Source organism: Diadema antillarum, unplaced genomic scaffold (genome assembly GCF_040938485.1).
Source record: "Diadema antillarum isolate AM-2024a unplaced genomic scaffold, OU_Dant_1.0 seq00000329_RagTag, whole genome shotgun sequence".
Classification (NCBI taxonomy): Eukaryota; Metazoa; Echinodermata; class Echinoidea; order Diadematoida; family Diadematidae; genus Diadema; species Diadema antillarum.
In genome coordinates this window covers 696,410-714,208 of record NW_027271346.1, presented here as the reverse complement: position 1 = coordinate 714,208, position 17,799 = coordinate 696,410, and the positions used below count along the sequence as shown (strand labels likewise).

General features: G+C 39.0%; 1 protein-coding gene across 1 annotated transcript in view; it reads left to right on the top strand.

Moving 5' to 3' along the window:
- LOC139730714 (unconventional myosin-Id-like) overlaps positions 1-15,238 on the top strand; it is a 134,913-nt gene extending 119,675 nt beyond the window's left edge. Inside the window, exons 18-20 of the mRNA XM_071641581.1 lie at positions 5,607-5,723; positions 7,658-7,806; positions 9,703-15,238. Coding sequence (XP_071497682.1) covers positions 5,607-5,723; positions 7,658-7,806; positions 9,703-9,865 — 429 coding nt within the window. The 3' untranslated portion in view covers positions 9,866-15,238. The remainder of the gene's footprint in view (positions 1-5,606; positions 5,724-7,657; positions 7,807-9,702) is intronic.
- Positions 15,239-17,799: the final 2,561 nt, after the last annotated feature.

The window sequence follows — 17,799 nt, the reverse complement described above, 5'->3', positions numbered from 1 at the left end:
GGACTTCTTGATAGTTTGGGTTTCGTGGATATTTGGGAAAAATCAAGCATGAGAACATTGATAAACACTGTCAAAATTTAAGTAAGCTAATGACTCAAAGGTTGTTGGATGTTAAGAAACAAGACTGGCATCATGATTAAAGTGTATTCCCATACACTTTATAACACATTTACACATAAGATATGAACTTGAATTTGAGAATCATTTGATTCAATTAAGTCCTTCGGATAGAATTTTTTTTCTGTCGCTGTAGGTGCTTGAATAACAAGTTGCCTGTGGTATAGCGATGGTACATGCCAAGAAGTGAAAGAATTTGTTAAAATTGTTCTTCAAGTCAGATTGGTGACAAATATCATTTCGATCATCTTGTTTCAGTGTTGGCTTTTGAAAAGTCTCGTAAACAAGAGCTTAAGAAAATTGTTGGAAACAGCCAATCTGCCTCATGATTAATTCTTGCCTGTGCCTTTAAACTGTTATTTCTTAAATGCAGCCCTCTGTCTCGCAAAGTGAAAGAACAGAAACAAAGAAAGCCCCACTGACATGTCCTAAGTAGCCTCAGACCCCTCCCATAACTGCCCAATAAAAGCTGCCTGATAGCAGACATTCTCCCTCGTTCTTTTCCGACTGTCCCTCGACATCTCATGTTCTGTGAAGCTCCTCACCTGGTGCTTGCACCGTTTCTGGTGAACCTGTTCCTTTTCTGAGCTTTCTTAACCGTAAGTATAGTCCTAGGACTATTTTTAGAGTGCCCTCAATCTCCCAAATTGCACATTTTAGGCATCTGAATTTTCTATTACCTCAACGACTGGCTTCTAGTAGCAAGTTCAAAGGAGCTACTACTGTAAAAGTGGAAATTTTCGCGCATTTTGCGCAACCAGAAACTAGCGCAAAAATAAAAGCACACGAATATTTTGATTGACATAGTGTTCCTGTGAGTGATGTCTTGATTCCACGGAATTAAAAGCACGCAAAACTCGTCTTACCCGGCCAAGCGTGAAAAATTAGTCGCGCGAAAATATCCACTTTTACAGTACTCTCTCATCTGAAAGAGACTATTCATGTCACAAGGTCACTGGGGTTTCTAGTCAATTTGGAGAAATCCTCTTTGAACCTATCTCAGTTTCCAGTGTTCCTAGAGGTCTCCCTCAACATTCCCTCCCTCCTTGCCAGGCCAGTGGAGCATCGTATCATGGCTCTTCAGCAACTGGTTCTGCCCTCACAGCCCGCTGGATTGCCCCTATTCAGTTGCAGGAATCTCAGTCATCTGGCCATCTTCACAGACCTGTTGGTAGACTGTCGTAGTCTCATGCGTTCACTACAGCTGCATCCCTCAGATTTTTCCACCTTCAGGTAGACTCCCTTCCCCCCCCCCCTTTTCAAGCTTATCCCCATGTCTCCTCAGACCAGGTCCCTTTACAATGTATTTGACCTGGGCTTTCTACTCCAAGGCAAGCCTTTTTCAAGCCCTCCCCCTCCCTCTTCATCGCGACAAGATGCTTCTCGGCAGGGATGGGGGGGCCGTCCTGCCTCTCCATCACATCTCAGGCTTCTGGTCCCCTCTCGAAGCTCATCATCACATCAACTTTTTTTGAGATGTTGGGCTTCAGGGACTTAGTTAGTGCCATAATTCCACGGTGGTGTCCTACATCAGCCGGCGGAGGGGGGGGGGGACCCATTCCCCTGCTCTTTGTCAGCTGGCCCTCGACCTCCTAGTCTGTTGTCTCCAGAATTCCATTTCGCTCACAAGCTTCCCACATCTCAGGGGATCAGAATCTGGTGGCAGATTTCCTTTCCAGGGGGAGCTACCTCCCTCTAGAATGGACACTCCACATCAGCTCTGTGTTTCAGAGTATTTGTCAGTTGTTCACTCAGCCTCAGGTTGACCTTTTTGCGTCTTCCTGGAATCATCGCCTTCCCTCCTATTGCACCAAGGACAATGACCCCTAGATTATTGGACTATAGATGCTTTTTCAATCCCGTTGTCGAACATTCTCATGTATGCATTCCCACTGCTCAACCTCATTCCTCAGGTTCTGCTGAAAGTTGCTTAGGACCAGCCAAGCCTGCTACTTGTAGCCCCCCTGCAGCCTCCCAGACCTTGGTTTCCTCCGCTGATTTCCCTGTTGACAGGCCCCCCAAGGCTCCTTTCAGTTCTTCCAGACCTGTTACATCAGCCTATCTCCCTGATCCCTCATCCAGACCTGAGCCGCCTCCATCTCACTGTGTGGCCGCTCTCCAGCACTTTGGCTGAGAGGCAGGACTTTCTGAGAGGGCTGGCGATTGGCTGGGTACCTCGGCCGGGCTTTTTTGACTATGCTAAAACCGGAGGGGGGCAGATTCCGTCCCCCCCCCCCACCCCTGATCGCGACGATATTTGGTATGCGTGACACCCATGTCATAATCTACAAGATTGCGTCATAAAATTTTTTGAAACAATCAATTTCTAATTTTAATTAATTAATTATGCAAATTGAGCTCAAGATCATATTTTAGCCTAATTAAAAGCATTGTCTACTTTTTGGTCTGTAAATCTGTTTTAGCATATCGTGGCTGGGGTGACAAAACCTCGTATCTCAAAAATGTCAAATGTTCAGGAGAGCAAAAAAACATGGCGGCCAAAGCACTATAGTGAATGGGATAGCCTTTCCTTTGACATGTCATGGTGGCTTCATTTATTGAGTAAGACAGTTGGGATTTGGCTAAGACATCACTTGACCCATTATTTGACCATTAAGCTAAAAAAAAAAAAAAATTTGACATTTTTGAGATATGAGGTCTTGTCACCCCAGCGACAATATTCAACAATTGTACATCACAAAAACTTCTAAAACTCATTTCAGTTCTTATATATTGTATTGTTTTCAGAATTTCTTATGTATTTCTTTGTTTTTCAACTTTTATTCGTTCTTTGTTTTTTTATTGGAAATTGTCACTGACCACTTTTCTACCATAATTAGCATAAAATTAATCAATGAAAGTGATTAATTGTAAAAATAATCAAGTTTTTATGACTTTCATGACAGAGCACTGTTTTCCATAGGAAATGTACACAAAATCACAAAATTGTGCCTGTTTTGGGGCGACATGCTGTTGCAAAAATGGGCATGGCTTTGAAAAAGTATGCGTGGACGTTGCAAATTTGGTCTCAAAAGTTGCAGGAGACTTGAACGAAGAAAGTCAAGAAGCCTCGCGACGAGGCCTTCTTGCGTTACAGAATTATAGCGCAAAACGTGGAGGGGGGGCTGATTCCGCGCCCCCCGGCCCTGTAAGGGTTAATCCATGTTTGGCCCCTGTAGGGGGTATAGCAGACTTTCTGCCACACTGGTCAGTAAGAAGCTTTCTCTAGCCACTATCTATTGGTACAGATCGTCTATTGCCTCTATTTATGTTGGTTTTCAGGACGGCTCCTCAGTATCCAACTCCCTGGTCATCACCAGACTGTTTTGGACCTTCTTTCTTGAGCATCCCCCTTCTCACTCTCTTATCCAAGCCTGGAGCCTCCCAGCAGTTTTGCGAGTCCTAGCTAGGGCTCTCTTTGAACCTACATGTATGCATCAAACCTTTCTTTACTACCTGACCCTCAAGACAGTGTTTGATATACTGTAGCTATTGCATCTGGTCAACATCACAGCACTATCCATGCATTGTCAGTTGGCCCAGGTCATCTGTGCTGGGAAAATGCAGTTCCCATTAAAGGCCTTCTTTCTGGCAAGAAAACCAGACTGCCTCCTCTGGCCCTCTCGAGGGTTTTCTTCCAGCCCTCTCCTCCTCCTTCTTTGTTACAGAGGACAAGGTATGGTGCCAGCATGAGCCCTAAATAGTATGTCAGTCGCATTCAATGAACAGGTCATTCTGACCTGTTCATTGTACCCACCTTGCCTCATCACGCTGCTTCCAAGAGCACTATCTCTAGGTGATTTAGAGTGTATCAAATCAGCTGCCGATGAAGTGCTTCAAACTGGGCCACAATTCACGCACTAGGTCCCTCAGTACCTCGTGGGCTCTCATTAATGGAGCCGCTATTGGCCAGATCCAACAAGCAGCTTTTTAGGCTTCCCATCATTTTTTTATTTTGTATTATTTGAAAGATGTAGTCGCACATGAAGCCTCTTTTGGTGCCACGGCCCTCTGTGCTCCGCATCTCACTCCCTCTCGCCCTGGTGCATCCAACCAGGGTGGGAGTTCAGCCCTTTAAGTCTGGCCACCTCCCTGTCTCCATGATGGCCTGGTAGGGTCTGTGCTACTCTGCAGTTTAAAGGCACAAGTAAGAATTTATCATGAGGCAGATTAGGAGGATCAGGAATGATCATCTTATCTGTAGCCCTTGGTGATAAATTCTTGTACTTGTGGAGACAATACCTCCTTCCCCCTTTTGCCTTGGCCTAGATTTGTTTCCCACAAAAGGTAGAGGAAGAATGTCTGCTATCACGCAGCTTTTATACATTTGTAGGACGGTTATGGATGGGGTCTCACTGGGGCTACTTAGGACATGTCAGCGGGGCTTTCTTTGTTTCTGTTCTTTCACTTTGTGAGACAAAGGGCTGCATTTGAGGAAAATGCAGTTTCAAGGCACAGGTAAGAATTTATCACTTAAGATAAAATCATCATTCCTGGTCCTAAACATACTTAAAATGAATTAACTTTTTAATGACACTACTAAAGAGATATTGGTGAAGATGGTGTTTTTTGGGGAAGAAATGGTTTTTTAATATTTTGATACATGAATAATCATAAATAATACCATAAATACAGTTAAATGACTTTTAGTTATTATCAATTGAATATAACTCAGTGTAAACTTTCTTAAAGAATGTCTTTGGCATGGTATCAGGAAGTTTTGTGTTAATGAGTTTGTGTTAAGTGCTGTAAACAAACTGCAGGCATTGCCTGTAACCTTTCTGTATATGTTTGTGTTAATTGTAACTACATTGCATCTGCAAATGCTAGTGTGCTATGCATACTTTCAAATTTTCTGTTGCCAAAATTAATTCTGTATTGTGAAATGATTTAATATTTTGTCAAACTGCTTTGGCTTTTGCCATTCTGTGCATATGTTGTTCTCATACATTTGTACTTTGTGTTTTGTTTTTGATTTTGAACTTGCATACTCCAGTGGACTGATTGAGTTGATAAACTATCTCACTATTAAAGAGAAGTTAAGTTGCAACAGAGTTAAAAAACCTCCCCCCCCCCCCCGATTTTACCACAGAAGCATACACATGTAAATTTGCATGTGGTAAGAGTTACAAAAAAAGATAAAACTGTCTCCAGAATACCATGTAGCCTAATGGGTGTAGGTTTGAGCCAAAAGTTTTGCACGAGTGCATAACCCAAGACAGTGGTATCCACAGGCAAAGAGGGCATGAGATGAAGCACAGTTACAACAGAAGATTACCGATTTGTTACAACAGACTTTGAAAACAGAGATGAAGTAGGCTCAAAATACCACCCCAGGACAACAAGAGAAAAGTTTATTGATTTCTACTTATGTACACATATGAATATCATTAGGTTTCATGAGCCGTGGAAAGAGAGAATGTGTGTAGATGATGTATCTGAAATGATACTGAACTTTAGGTCAGCATCCCTCTTTTTATCCTTTCCAGGTCAACAAACACAACAAGTTTGCAGAAAGAGCACTTGTTGTCACAGATAGGTTCATCTACAAACTGGATCCTAAGAAGAACTTCAAGCTGATGCGAGCAGGCATCCCAGTGTCAGAGGTAAATATTCCAAGAAATGAAGCCCTGGGTATGAGTTTTCTTCAATTTGTTGGAATTTCAGAGCTTGGTTATTTGTTCCAAGTTTATCTTGTTACTGCCGGCAACCAGGGATAGCCTGGTGGTAGTGTCACTGCCTGGAAAGCTGTAGATGACAGGTTCCATTCCTGCTGGTTTCTTTTTTCGACATGTTTGTTAAAATGTAGACATGCAGTTGCAATCTTACAAAATTTCATTTGTACAGAGGGCAGATAAATTGAAGAAAACTCATGCCCCATATCTTCACCCCTCTGCTTAATGATCTCTTGCTTTCATTGAAATTAAGCTCTGTTATTCCACATACATTGCAGGTTTGTCAAAACTGTACTGGTGCTTGTCTCAGTAAATACACTAGTGATTGTACAGTCTGACCTCTTAACCCAACCTCTCTATTATCTGGATGCCTCAAAGCAGTGAGGACAAAAACAAATAAAGTGATTTCAAACCCAATATTGAAACTCCTACCAAACTTGTGCAATTTACTTTGATATTCTGTACGAAAAAATGTGAATTTTGCATTAAAATGTTTCAATTTCATGACTATAATTTTAAGTAGGCCAGCATAAATTACACTACTGTTGAGGAGTCCATGACCTACATAGTAGCCACTGGGACGGTGGCCTACTTCTACTCATGTATACAAAAACATTGTTTCTCTCAAAATCTGGCTACATCACTTATCCAGACGGGTGCCAGTCCCGCCATTGCCAGATAACAGAGGTCAAACCGTACTTCAAGTTTTTTTATGGCAGATCCAGGTGTGCCCCCTTGGGAATAGGATCAAATTGAAGACCAGTTTTCACATTCTGATCTTCTTTTTAAGAATGCATGTCATTTTTTTTTTCAATAAAAACTTGGCAGGTATCATCACCAGTGTGATAGAATATACAAATGGACACCATGCCCCCTGGATCCCTCCAAACTCCCCAAGTTTGCTATGTTCTTCTTTATAGGTAGAAGTGTGTAAGAGTATGTGGAAAGTGAACTTGCAGTACTCAAGTGAATGCTGGACCCACTGGGTCTTACGTTAAAGCATATTTGAATTGGATTGTTTTCTTCATTTCATGATTCAAGCATGACATTGTTAATTATGTATTCTAGATTTTCCTCACAGAAAGGGTGGCATAGGATTACTTAAAATAGATTTAATTTTCATGAATTCAAAACCTTTTTCTCAATATTTCCCTGATGTCTGTCGCCAAACATTTCTGCATTATCTGAATCCACATAGGTTTAAAGAAAATTTTCCTTTGAATCACAACATTCAGGACAACTTTTTTGGAGGGGGTCCTGTAATTAAAATCAATATACCAGTCTGATTAGATGTCAACAGACTTTGATAGGAATTATTTGTAAGAAAGTGAATTGCTTGACTGGTACAGGACTCAAGGGCAGCCTTGTCACCCCTTCTCCCATGGTAGTTTGAATTTTCAATCTTCTAATGATCCAGACACAAATCTAGCCAAGCCTTGAATATATAGACACTGAATTATGTAGAGAGTCCATTTTCATGGCAAGTGACAGTGCATTATTATTTGTTTTTATGTCATACGTGTGTGTCATCCTTAGTTGTAGAGAATACACATTCATCTAGAATTATACATATGATGCAATATCATCAAACAAGAATATTATTGGTTCAAAGATTTACTCAGATGTAACTGAACATTGTACGAAAAACATATTGAAAACTTTTGAAGACACTAGGGTGTCTTCAAAACCATTTTTAATGAGTTGATGTGCACTGAAAATGATATAACTCAGATCAGTAAAGTGATACTGCTTTTACAACATTAGCTTAAGGCTTTAAGGAATTAGTTTGTTTTTTTTTCATTTCCTGTGAAGGGGCATCATGAAATTTCATCATTAATCACAATATTTTATATCCACTCACAAAGGTAACAGGAATTAGTGTGACACCAGGCACAGATCAGCTGATTATTATACACCTGTCAGGTGACAATGACATCGTGGTTTGCCTTACAAGTGCAGAGTTGGAGAATAGAGTACCAGAACTACTAGGAATTCTGGCCAACATGTGGAAGGAGTGAGTATAGAGTGAAGTTAACTCAAGCTGTTCATTCCCAATCCTGTTCCATTTTATACAGCTTTTTACAGTAAGATAAATGTTTCAACCCCAAGTGAGGTAAACATGCAGAGTATTTCTCCTGTCCTTCAGTGATGAGGGTGATGTCTTCAATCAGTCAATTGCAGTTTGTTAGATGGTGTTAATGTTCGAGTATGTCTAGGTTTCTTCCTGCTTTTACCATTACTTTGTTTATTCGATACTTGCACAAATTTGTTAATGTCCATGGTTTTGTTGTTGACTCTTGTTTCAAAATCCAGATTCTCTCCATTTTATTTTGCTGTCCAGATCATAAGCTATGAGCAGTGATGCAAAGACTTCTTGAACAACTCCTCTTAAAAGGGCAATGATGTTTTTGTTATTTTGGAGTTCATTGACAACACTCCAAGCTGTTATTTCTAGTGAGGTCTTTAGTCTTGCACAGCATGGCAGGATACTGCTAGGTGAACAAAACAAAGCCCAGTAGGAGTCAAAAGGCTGCATGGTCAAACATTGTTGTGCAATTCTGACGATTCTGTCTACATTTAAAAGAAATTAGACATTGCAAGACATGATTCTTGCATCTCATCTATTCATTGGCAAGTGCTATAACTGGGAGAATGCATTATGGCCCCAGAGTGAGAGATACAAGCAGAAAAAAAATAATCTTCTCAATTTAATGTGTTGGTTTAAATGTTCAAAAAAAAGAAAGATCAAAATGATACTTCACAGGTTGCAGTCACACATGTGTAACTGTAGCCTGTATGGTGGCATTTTGAGATCATGACTGTGCACAGTCTTTAACCCGTTGAGGACGGACTGATTTTGGTACAACACGCATTTCCCCATAGACCCCTGCCCGAGTATGCTTGGGACTTGTCCTCAACGGGTTGATAACCCCTGGAAAAAACTATCAAATTGGTAAATTATGTTATGTACCATATGATACAAAAATTAATTCAGTGTCATATTTGTAAGTATAGTCTGACCTTTTTTATTTGGTCATCTTGGGACTGGTGCCTGTGCAGATAAGCGAGTTGGCTGGGTGTGGGAGAAACATGTTTATGTACATATACGTACGTTTCATCCCAGTGGTAGCTAGGGAGGTGGCGTACACCGCAGCAGTGGTGTACTAGTGTAACAAGAGTATAGTTTGTTTTTCTTTTTGTTGTTGTTGTTCTTCTTTTTCTTCATGTTTTTTGTTTGTTTGATTTTTGTCATTGGAACACTTTCATGTAGAATTTTATGTCATGATTCTGGTGAGAATATCATAGGTAATTCATGTCAGTTTATTGGGAGTTTTGATTGGGGTTGAATGACTTTTTTACACTCCATTTTCAAGACAGCAAGTGATGGGGCCTTCCACATTTTCTCAGTCAATTTTTTCCAAAGTTTTGGAGCAGCGCAACTGAAGGCACAAACCCCCAAAGTTACTTTTTTTTTTCAACTCTTCATGTGCAACATTTGCACATCTGACTCAGTCATGCCAACTTCGCATATTTTGCTCAAACCTACAAACCCGCCCAAACCTATTGATAAATCACCAAATGCCGCAGTACAATGAAATCTGTTCTTGCGCTTCTGTTCATCTCACATATAGCTTGCATTTTATGTGGTGATTGACTATATGATTTTCACCATCAGGACTGAATGAAATGTACAATTGTGTATCGTCAGCATAACAATGACAGGAAACATTTGGGAAACAAATGATTATTAAAGAAAAGAAAATATGCAGGGTAGGCCTCGAAGTCTACAAATGTCAGTATATCAACCTAAAGTGGTCTGTACACTCTAGGAGCCAGTCTCCTCTCATATGTCAGAATTAATCTACAATATTTCTAATTCTATTTTGTTATGTTCTATATAAATGCACAGTGCCAGGAAACGTGAGTCTCGTACTCTCGTCAGTCAGAATCTCCAGTGCCAACTGGGCAAGAAACAGCGCAAGATTCATGTCCAAAAAGCTGGTGTTGATGCCCCCAACTTCACCAGAGAGCAGCAGGGCTTCGTACTACAATGGCCCAGTATTGAAAGCTGAATCGTCACCACTCAATTTGTTCCAGCAAACACCAAAACAGTGACATTCCTGTCATCACCCACCCTATCTGCCTCCTTTCAAGATCATCTCTCATCCCCCCTTTTTTTTTTTGGGGGGGGGGGGAGGGGCAAATTAATTTTTTTCTTGATATACACTGTCATTCCAATATGGTACACATTCAATTTAAGTATACGGAGACACTAAACTTCTTTCCAATTTAGATGGAGAACTGGCAAGGAGGCAGACAGCTTTGAGGCAGACCATGGAGGTATTTGTTGAGCTCGCCTAGTATGGTAGCCCTACTACATATCGATCACCTTCTTTTAAACCGACCGCGTATAATTCGCGCACTGAACACTTAGTACGCACTTCTCTGCGCACAAAGCACATAAAAATGGATTGGCTTTGAATGTAGATGAGGATGGTGTGGGAAAACGTGATAATTCACTGTTCATTAATGGTTTTAATCAAGGACAAAATTTCGTATGAATATTTTCACCGAATCGTAATGACAGCACAATGTAAGGTCTATGGAAGTTTCTAAAAGGCTTCTAAAAAGCTTCGTACAACACGGTGTTCAATACAACTCGGTTTGTGTGCATTGTCGATGCAAAAACAGCGGTCGATCCTAATAACGTGATTTACCGCAGGGAGCTGAAACGAGGCCACGCAAGTTCGTCGGCGATTTTTTTTTGCACTGAAACTTCGAATCGAAAAGGGAACAACGGCATTTGATAGAGCTGGATTTTCTCAATCACATAGGTCAAATTTTTAACGTGAATTCTAGTGTTAAATATTCTTATCAAGCAAATAAACATTAGGCGGTCGATGAGTAGTAGGTCCAACCCTACCTCCTTGGGCATACTAGCTGGGAGTTTTTGCTCACAGCTACTGAATTTTGTTTGTCTGAGATTTAGAAGCAGTGTTAAGATCGTCGTGGACACATGTCTATGCATGTAATCCTGTGCATGAACAATTCATGTCATAAGATTTCCCAGGCCATCAGAATGTTTCTTGTGGGACTTTAGTCAGTTTGAAATCATCCACTGTAATATGACTGCCTGGCTTCCAATGGCTCACTAGACACTTGGATAAAATCTTTAACTGCCGAAGCTTAAACTTTGCTTTGTCCTGGTTTTCACCCTCTTACTAGTTGTTACTGCAGTCAGATTACTCATGTGCGTAGTATTACATGACGGATCCAGGAATTCCCCCTTGGATCCGCCACTGGTATTATATCTCCTGTGATTATTAGGATTAGGTACTCTGTTAAAAAGTTAGTGAAACAAAATCATAGAGCACATTGTCGGAACATCATGATATCTTTGTTTACTCTCATTTGGTAAATGACAAATGGAAAAGAAATTTTCATTAAGAGTATTTCAGTTGGTACCTGAGTAACTGACTTGATGATGAAGATAACTGAAATAAACCATCAGCTGGGCTGATCATGAACTATCATGCTTTCAGAACTACCCATGATCCTTCACACTAACATAGTGATGCACAAGGGTTTAGAATGAAACATGTGGGTTTACTATTACATTATAGTGCCTTTTTTCAAGAAAGAACACATACTTTTCCAAGTGTATTGTTGCCACAGAAGTGATCACTAGATTTCCCTTCCATTGTGTTGTGGATTTAGTTCAATAGATGAGTGCATACTGAATGTAAATCATAGATAACAACATTGTTTTGATATTATAGTCTAGTACACAGCAAGTATATGGCTCCAAAAATTGCATGATACCAGTGAGAACCATCAAGATTTTAACAAGCAGTGTTTGATAGAGTCAATAATACACTATAGTTTTGATGACTGACACATCAATTGAATGTATGTTCTACATTTCTTAAGTGAAATAAACCATTTATCTCAGTTTAAGGCTAAGCTTTGTACACAGAAATGGAAGTGTACATTTTCATTGTTTCATGTTGTTTAGTCAAACAAGACAGCTAAATATTTGCTGTCCTTGCCTCAGCATGATGTCCCATGATGGCACAAATGTCTTAAGTTAGCAGATTACATTCAATCAAAATCTGCAAGTGCAATGTAATGTATGCATAAATCATGATCAAATAATGAATTTTTTTTAGCTACAGTTTCACAAAGATGATTAGAAAATGGAAACATCCAGTTGTATGTATTCTGCATTAACCTTGACAAGGTCAAATTCTCAGCAAAACTCTTCAAGTGCAGGAAGAGGGGATGCATTTTATGTGCATTATCTGCCAAAGGAATGACAAATGGTGACACAGGCAGTATCATATGAATATTGATACATACCTATAATACATGCCTATATAGAAGTTGTGCATTTGATTCATATTTACAGCTACACAGTTTGTACAGGGGAACCTTGTTATAACAGGCTTCTTTAGACCTCTAAATTTCCTTGTTATATTGGTTATTATGTTTTGTCAGGGATAAAAATAATACAATATAGGGGTAAGACCTGCAAAATTACCTTGTTATATTAGGTATCTTATTATATCTGACCTCACTATGACGAGGTTCCACTGTACTCAACCAAAGCATTCCATATAGTAGAGAAATGTGCATGGGAAGAATATTTGTTTGTGTTTTACATAAGAGCTTTCATAATTTTTGTACATAAAGTACCATTACAAAGTAATGAATTCTACAGTCTGTATAATACATTTTCAGGCATTTATTCATATGAGTTTGAGCCATTTATTGTTGAGATGAAAAATGAATGGAATTCATTGTATTTTTTTTAAATATTGATTATGACTATTTCTCCATCTCTTGCTCCAAACTGTGAAATCACAAGAGCACAAACTTTTACAGATTCCAATTATTGCCATCCTTAACCCGTTGAAGACAAGTCCCGAGTGTACTTGGGCTGGTGTCTATGGTAAATGCGTGTCATAGCAAAATCAGCCCATCCTAAATGGGTTAAAAGTTGTATTTGATTTGACAAGCACTGAATATTACTGAATTAATAACTTTTACGTGCCACCACTAGGTTGCATTTATGCAAACTGATATTGATAAAAGTTTGACAGAGCAATATGTGGTATGTAATCTAAACCATGTATATGTAATATACCATGGTATATAGTAATAATGATAATAGTAATAATAATAATGATAATAATAATTATAATAATAATAATAATAATAATAATAATAATAATAATAATAATAATAATAGTTAAAAAGGATAGAAACATATCAGGTAATGTTAATATTTGCTTCCTGAGTTGTCTTCATAGTATAAACACACAGTACTGAACTTGTCATATTTGCAAAGTGTTGCTTCATTTTTTTTTTTATCACATAAGTTGAAAAGACTTGGAAGTTGTGTTGAGCATTAGTTTTACTCATTAGGATTAGATATGTGTTATTAGTTTGAGGCTATTTTTATTGGTAAATTGACTGACTTTATGTTTGAATAATTTCACTAAAAACACTTCAATAAATTCAACAAGAATTTATGTGGTAATGAATCCAGATATTATGCATCACAGTCAAGTGGGCATACATGTACTTCCTTTAAATCGTATATGTCAGGGAGTGCAGTGCACTGGAGTCTAACTACAAGCTGTAGTGTTGATGAATAAAGTTCAATTGTTTCAAAGCCATGAAATGACTCCATGGAAACAGAAATAGTATATTTCATAGATATATTGATAATATTTCTATTTTCTTGCCAATGATGTGATACACATAAAGATTGACTGGGAGATATGGCTTCACTTGAAGTACAAGGACATCTCATGTAAAATGATATTTGATCGCAAATACAGATCATGACAGTGAAGTACTACTAACTTACAGAAGAAAAACTGACTCCTGTGAGGGTGTGACTATAAATGATATTTACTGTATCCATTTATGTAGAGATTTGTTGCAATTCTATTGAAGGGTGTGTACAGTTCTGGTCGAGGTGTAGATTTAGCTCTTAACATTTTGCAAGATATTCAGAAACCACTCTATGAGATGTACGGGGGAATGCAGTTCTAAGGGGTATCAAAAGTTTATTCGATGAAAATCGGTTTTGAAATGGCTGAGATATCCAAAAACAAGGTGAAACAAAGAGATCCTAATAAAGTTGTGGCATGTCGCCTTTTATTATTAGCACTTTTTTGGATATCTCAGCCATTTGAAAACCAATTTTCATCAAATAAACGTTGAATCCTTCTTAAGATTACATGCTCTTTCATATTTCATAAGAGGCTTTTCATTATCTCACTTAGGAATGCTCAAAACATGAATCCCTACCTCAACCAGTACTGTACAGTCCCTTTAAAGTTTTAATTGATATAGGTAATATATAATATACTGCTTTTGTAGAAACAGTACTTTTTATACAATGACCAGAATTTGTCTCTAAAGAGCAAAACCTTTTAGATATATGAGTATAACTGAATTTGTACCATCATATTACAAAATTTATGAGAAAGTGAGTAAATTGTCCGTTAGTGATATTATACAATTTCATACTAATGAACATGCATTCATTATCATGTCAAATCTGTGATGTGTATGTGTTTGACCATGTGTAAAGAGTGTGAAAAAGGAAGTGCTTGTAAACAAATTGAGAGAAGACAAAGCTGTTTTGTTTTTACATGCAAAGCTCACATACTAAAAATACTGTGAGATCAAAGCAATAAGCAAAAGCTGTCACAAACTCCTTTTAACCTTTTAATGTATTGGCACATGTGCAGTTTAGTGAAGGATGGACCATTGGCCTACCAAGGAGGTTTAAGAGGTGTAGTCACAATGGTCTTATTCCCTTTGATCCTGTTCAGTGCCACCACACAAAAATACTTGAAGATGTGTGCCAAACTAGAGCTGCCCCACAGATAGGAAGACAAATGATCCATATCTAAATGTATAATAACCAACCACTCTCTATGAAAGATATGTCTTTATGATGGTAATTACTTATTGCCATCCCTTTGTATAAAAGCTGAGCGCTACATATTGGTACAGACATGGAGATGTGTGAACAAATAGTGTGCAAAAGTTGATGAAGTAAAGATTAAAATTACATCTTTACACTAATATGACATACAAAGTGATAAAGAAGTTAACTTGAAAATTGTACGACATCAGTTTCATTTGTCGAAAGTGCACGTCACAAGTTTGACACCCATGAATCGTGCAGCCCACAAGTTAAACAGCCCATGAGTTCAACACTAAGCAAACAAGGCCCACAAGACCCACACATTAGGCCCCACGTTGCAATGTCAAACTAGTGGGCTACTTTTACCTAGTGTCAAAATCATGGGCCTTATTTGGCTATTGCCAAACTCATGGGCTGTATGATTTGTATTTTTAGCTCGCCTGAGTCGAATGATCAAGTGAGTAACTGTGAAAGTGGACATTTTTGTGCATTTTGCCCAACCACAAACTACAACTTTGTACATGCAGTGCAAAAATGAAAGCATGCAAATATTTTTGCTTGCCATATGTTCCAGTAGTTGATGTCTTAATTCCAGGAAATAAAACATGTGAAACTCTTCTTACCTGGACTAGTGCAAAAAATTAGTCGTGCGAAAATATCCACTCTTACAGTATTGCAATCGCTCCCCATGGTGCGTTCATAGTGCATCGTCCATTTTGCATTGTGCGTCGTGTGTCGTGCGTGGTGCATAAACTTTTTAACGTTTTCATCTTCTTCTTGAAAACCCCAAATTTGTTCATATGGGATATGGGCACCTTGCCTTTGGGGGGGGGGGGGAGCACGGGTTCCAAACCCCCATAATTACGGAATCTTTAAAATCTTCTTCTCGACAACTGGAAGTGATAGAGCCAAGTGAATACTATGAGTTAGTGAAGTGATGAGTGTAGTTTGTTTGTGGCAGTTCCAGGGTTACCCCCTGTTATGGCACATTTTGGTAAAAGAAATTTGTTACCAAAATGTGCCGATAGGCACCTATACCTGACGGAATCAACTGTTACCAAAATGTGCAGTTAAAAGTAGATTTGCCTGCACATTTTGGTAACTGAACTGAAAACCCATGGATGGGCTTGAGAGTTATACTGTCAAGGATTTAAGGCGATAATGGTCCTGCAGTAAAGACACTTTTTCAGCTCACCCGAGCCAAAGGCTCGAGTGAACTATTGCGATCGCTTTTCGTCCGCCGTCCGTCATCGGTTGTCTGTTATGCATAAACTGTTTGCATTTTCATCTTCTCTTCCAGAACCGGAGGGCAGATTCCGACCAAACTTGGTGGGAATCATCCTTAGGGGGTAAGGACCCAAAGTTGTTCATGTTGGAGTATGTGGCCCCCAGGGGGGCGCAGGGGGAGGGCCCCCAAGGGAAAAGGAGTAAACTTTAAAAATCTTCTTTCCGGACCCAAGAGCAATGCAGTCTAGGTATGTTGTATGTAGATACCTTTATAAGTGAAGAATATTGTTTGTTCATGGCAAGACCAAAGATGGCCCCCTTGGGCCCTAGAGGCGTGAAAGTTTGAGGGGTGGGGCCAAGGGGGAAACATACATTTTCATCTTCTCCTTCCGAACCAGTGGACGAATTTCAATCAAACTTGGTGGGGATTATCCTTATGGAGTTGGGTCCTAAGGTTGTACATGTTGGGCATGTGGCCCCATGGGGAGGCGGATTTAATTCTTAGGGGGTAGGAATCATCCTTTCGGTAGAAGGACCAAAGTTTTTTGTATGGTGGGGGGGGGGGTTGTTCTCCTAGCGAAAGGGAGAAGGGGCCTTAATTTACAGGGAAATTGCGTCAAGTGTATGGACTGCAATACTAGGGTTAGCATCTAACCCCCCGGGCCTTTTGTTAAAATATGATGGTTAGTGTGTCGCCATCATGGTAACAGTATATCATCGCAACAAACTGTGACAAAATCTTGCAGATCAAATTACTTCCTTAATTTTTTGCCAAATGCTCACAATAGTTGGCACGCACTTTGGTCTTGGAGTGAAGATGTACAAGACACATTTGTTAAAGGATGGGTACTGCATTGTCATGGTAACCACATATAGCAATAAATTAGAGAAAATGCAAAAATTGTTTTTGTTTCTCACATAAGGCCGTCGTGTACTTGGGCGTGGGTTTAAATTATCTTTTGTGATATTTTTATATAGTTTGTGTAGAATGAAGCCTCCACTGGCTTGTTAAAGGGACACTGCTAGTGTGTAATTGGCCAATAGAGTGGGGGGTGGGTAATAAACTTTTTTTTTATCATTGACAAACAGTAAACGTCCCTGCCAACTGTAGCATCGCCCATGACTAAAACCAATCGTTTGGATCAATTATTTTCCCCAGGGGGAAGGGGAAGGGGTTTTCATCGAGCTCATGAGTGACACTTGGTCAAGGCATAATTAATGAATATCAGATTCTGTCTTGAAGCATGGTAGTCCCGAATAAGCCCCATCAGATAAAACAACCAGAATCAAAATCCACTGTTTAATGAAGGAGATGTATCATTTCCATATATGTGTATTTCTGAGAAAAAAAAATCATATATTTGCATAAATTTGCACAATTAATGAATTTTAGAATTCTTGTTGAAGTTTTGTAGTCCCAACCAAGCCATCAGATAAGACAACAAAATTCTAAATCCATTGTTAAAAGTCAAAGCATTTTTGCAAATTTCTAAATATGCATACATTTGCATAATAAATGAATTTCAGAATTCTGTGTTGAACTCTGGTTGTCCCAATCAAGCCCTATCAGATTAAACAAGCAAAATCAAAATGCACTGTTACTAGTAAATGTAGAAGTAGCATTTTTGTTAAAAACTGAAAAAATGCATATATTTGCATAAATTTGCATAATAAATGATTTGCAGAATTTGTGTAGCCCCAAGCCCCATTAGATAAAACAAGCAGAATAAAAATCCCTTGTGAAATGTAGAAGTAGCACTTTCGCGTATTTCTGAAGAAAAAAAATGCATCAGTTTGCATAATTTATAAATTTTATAATTCTTTATTGAA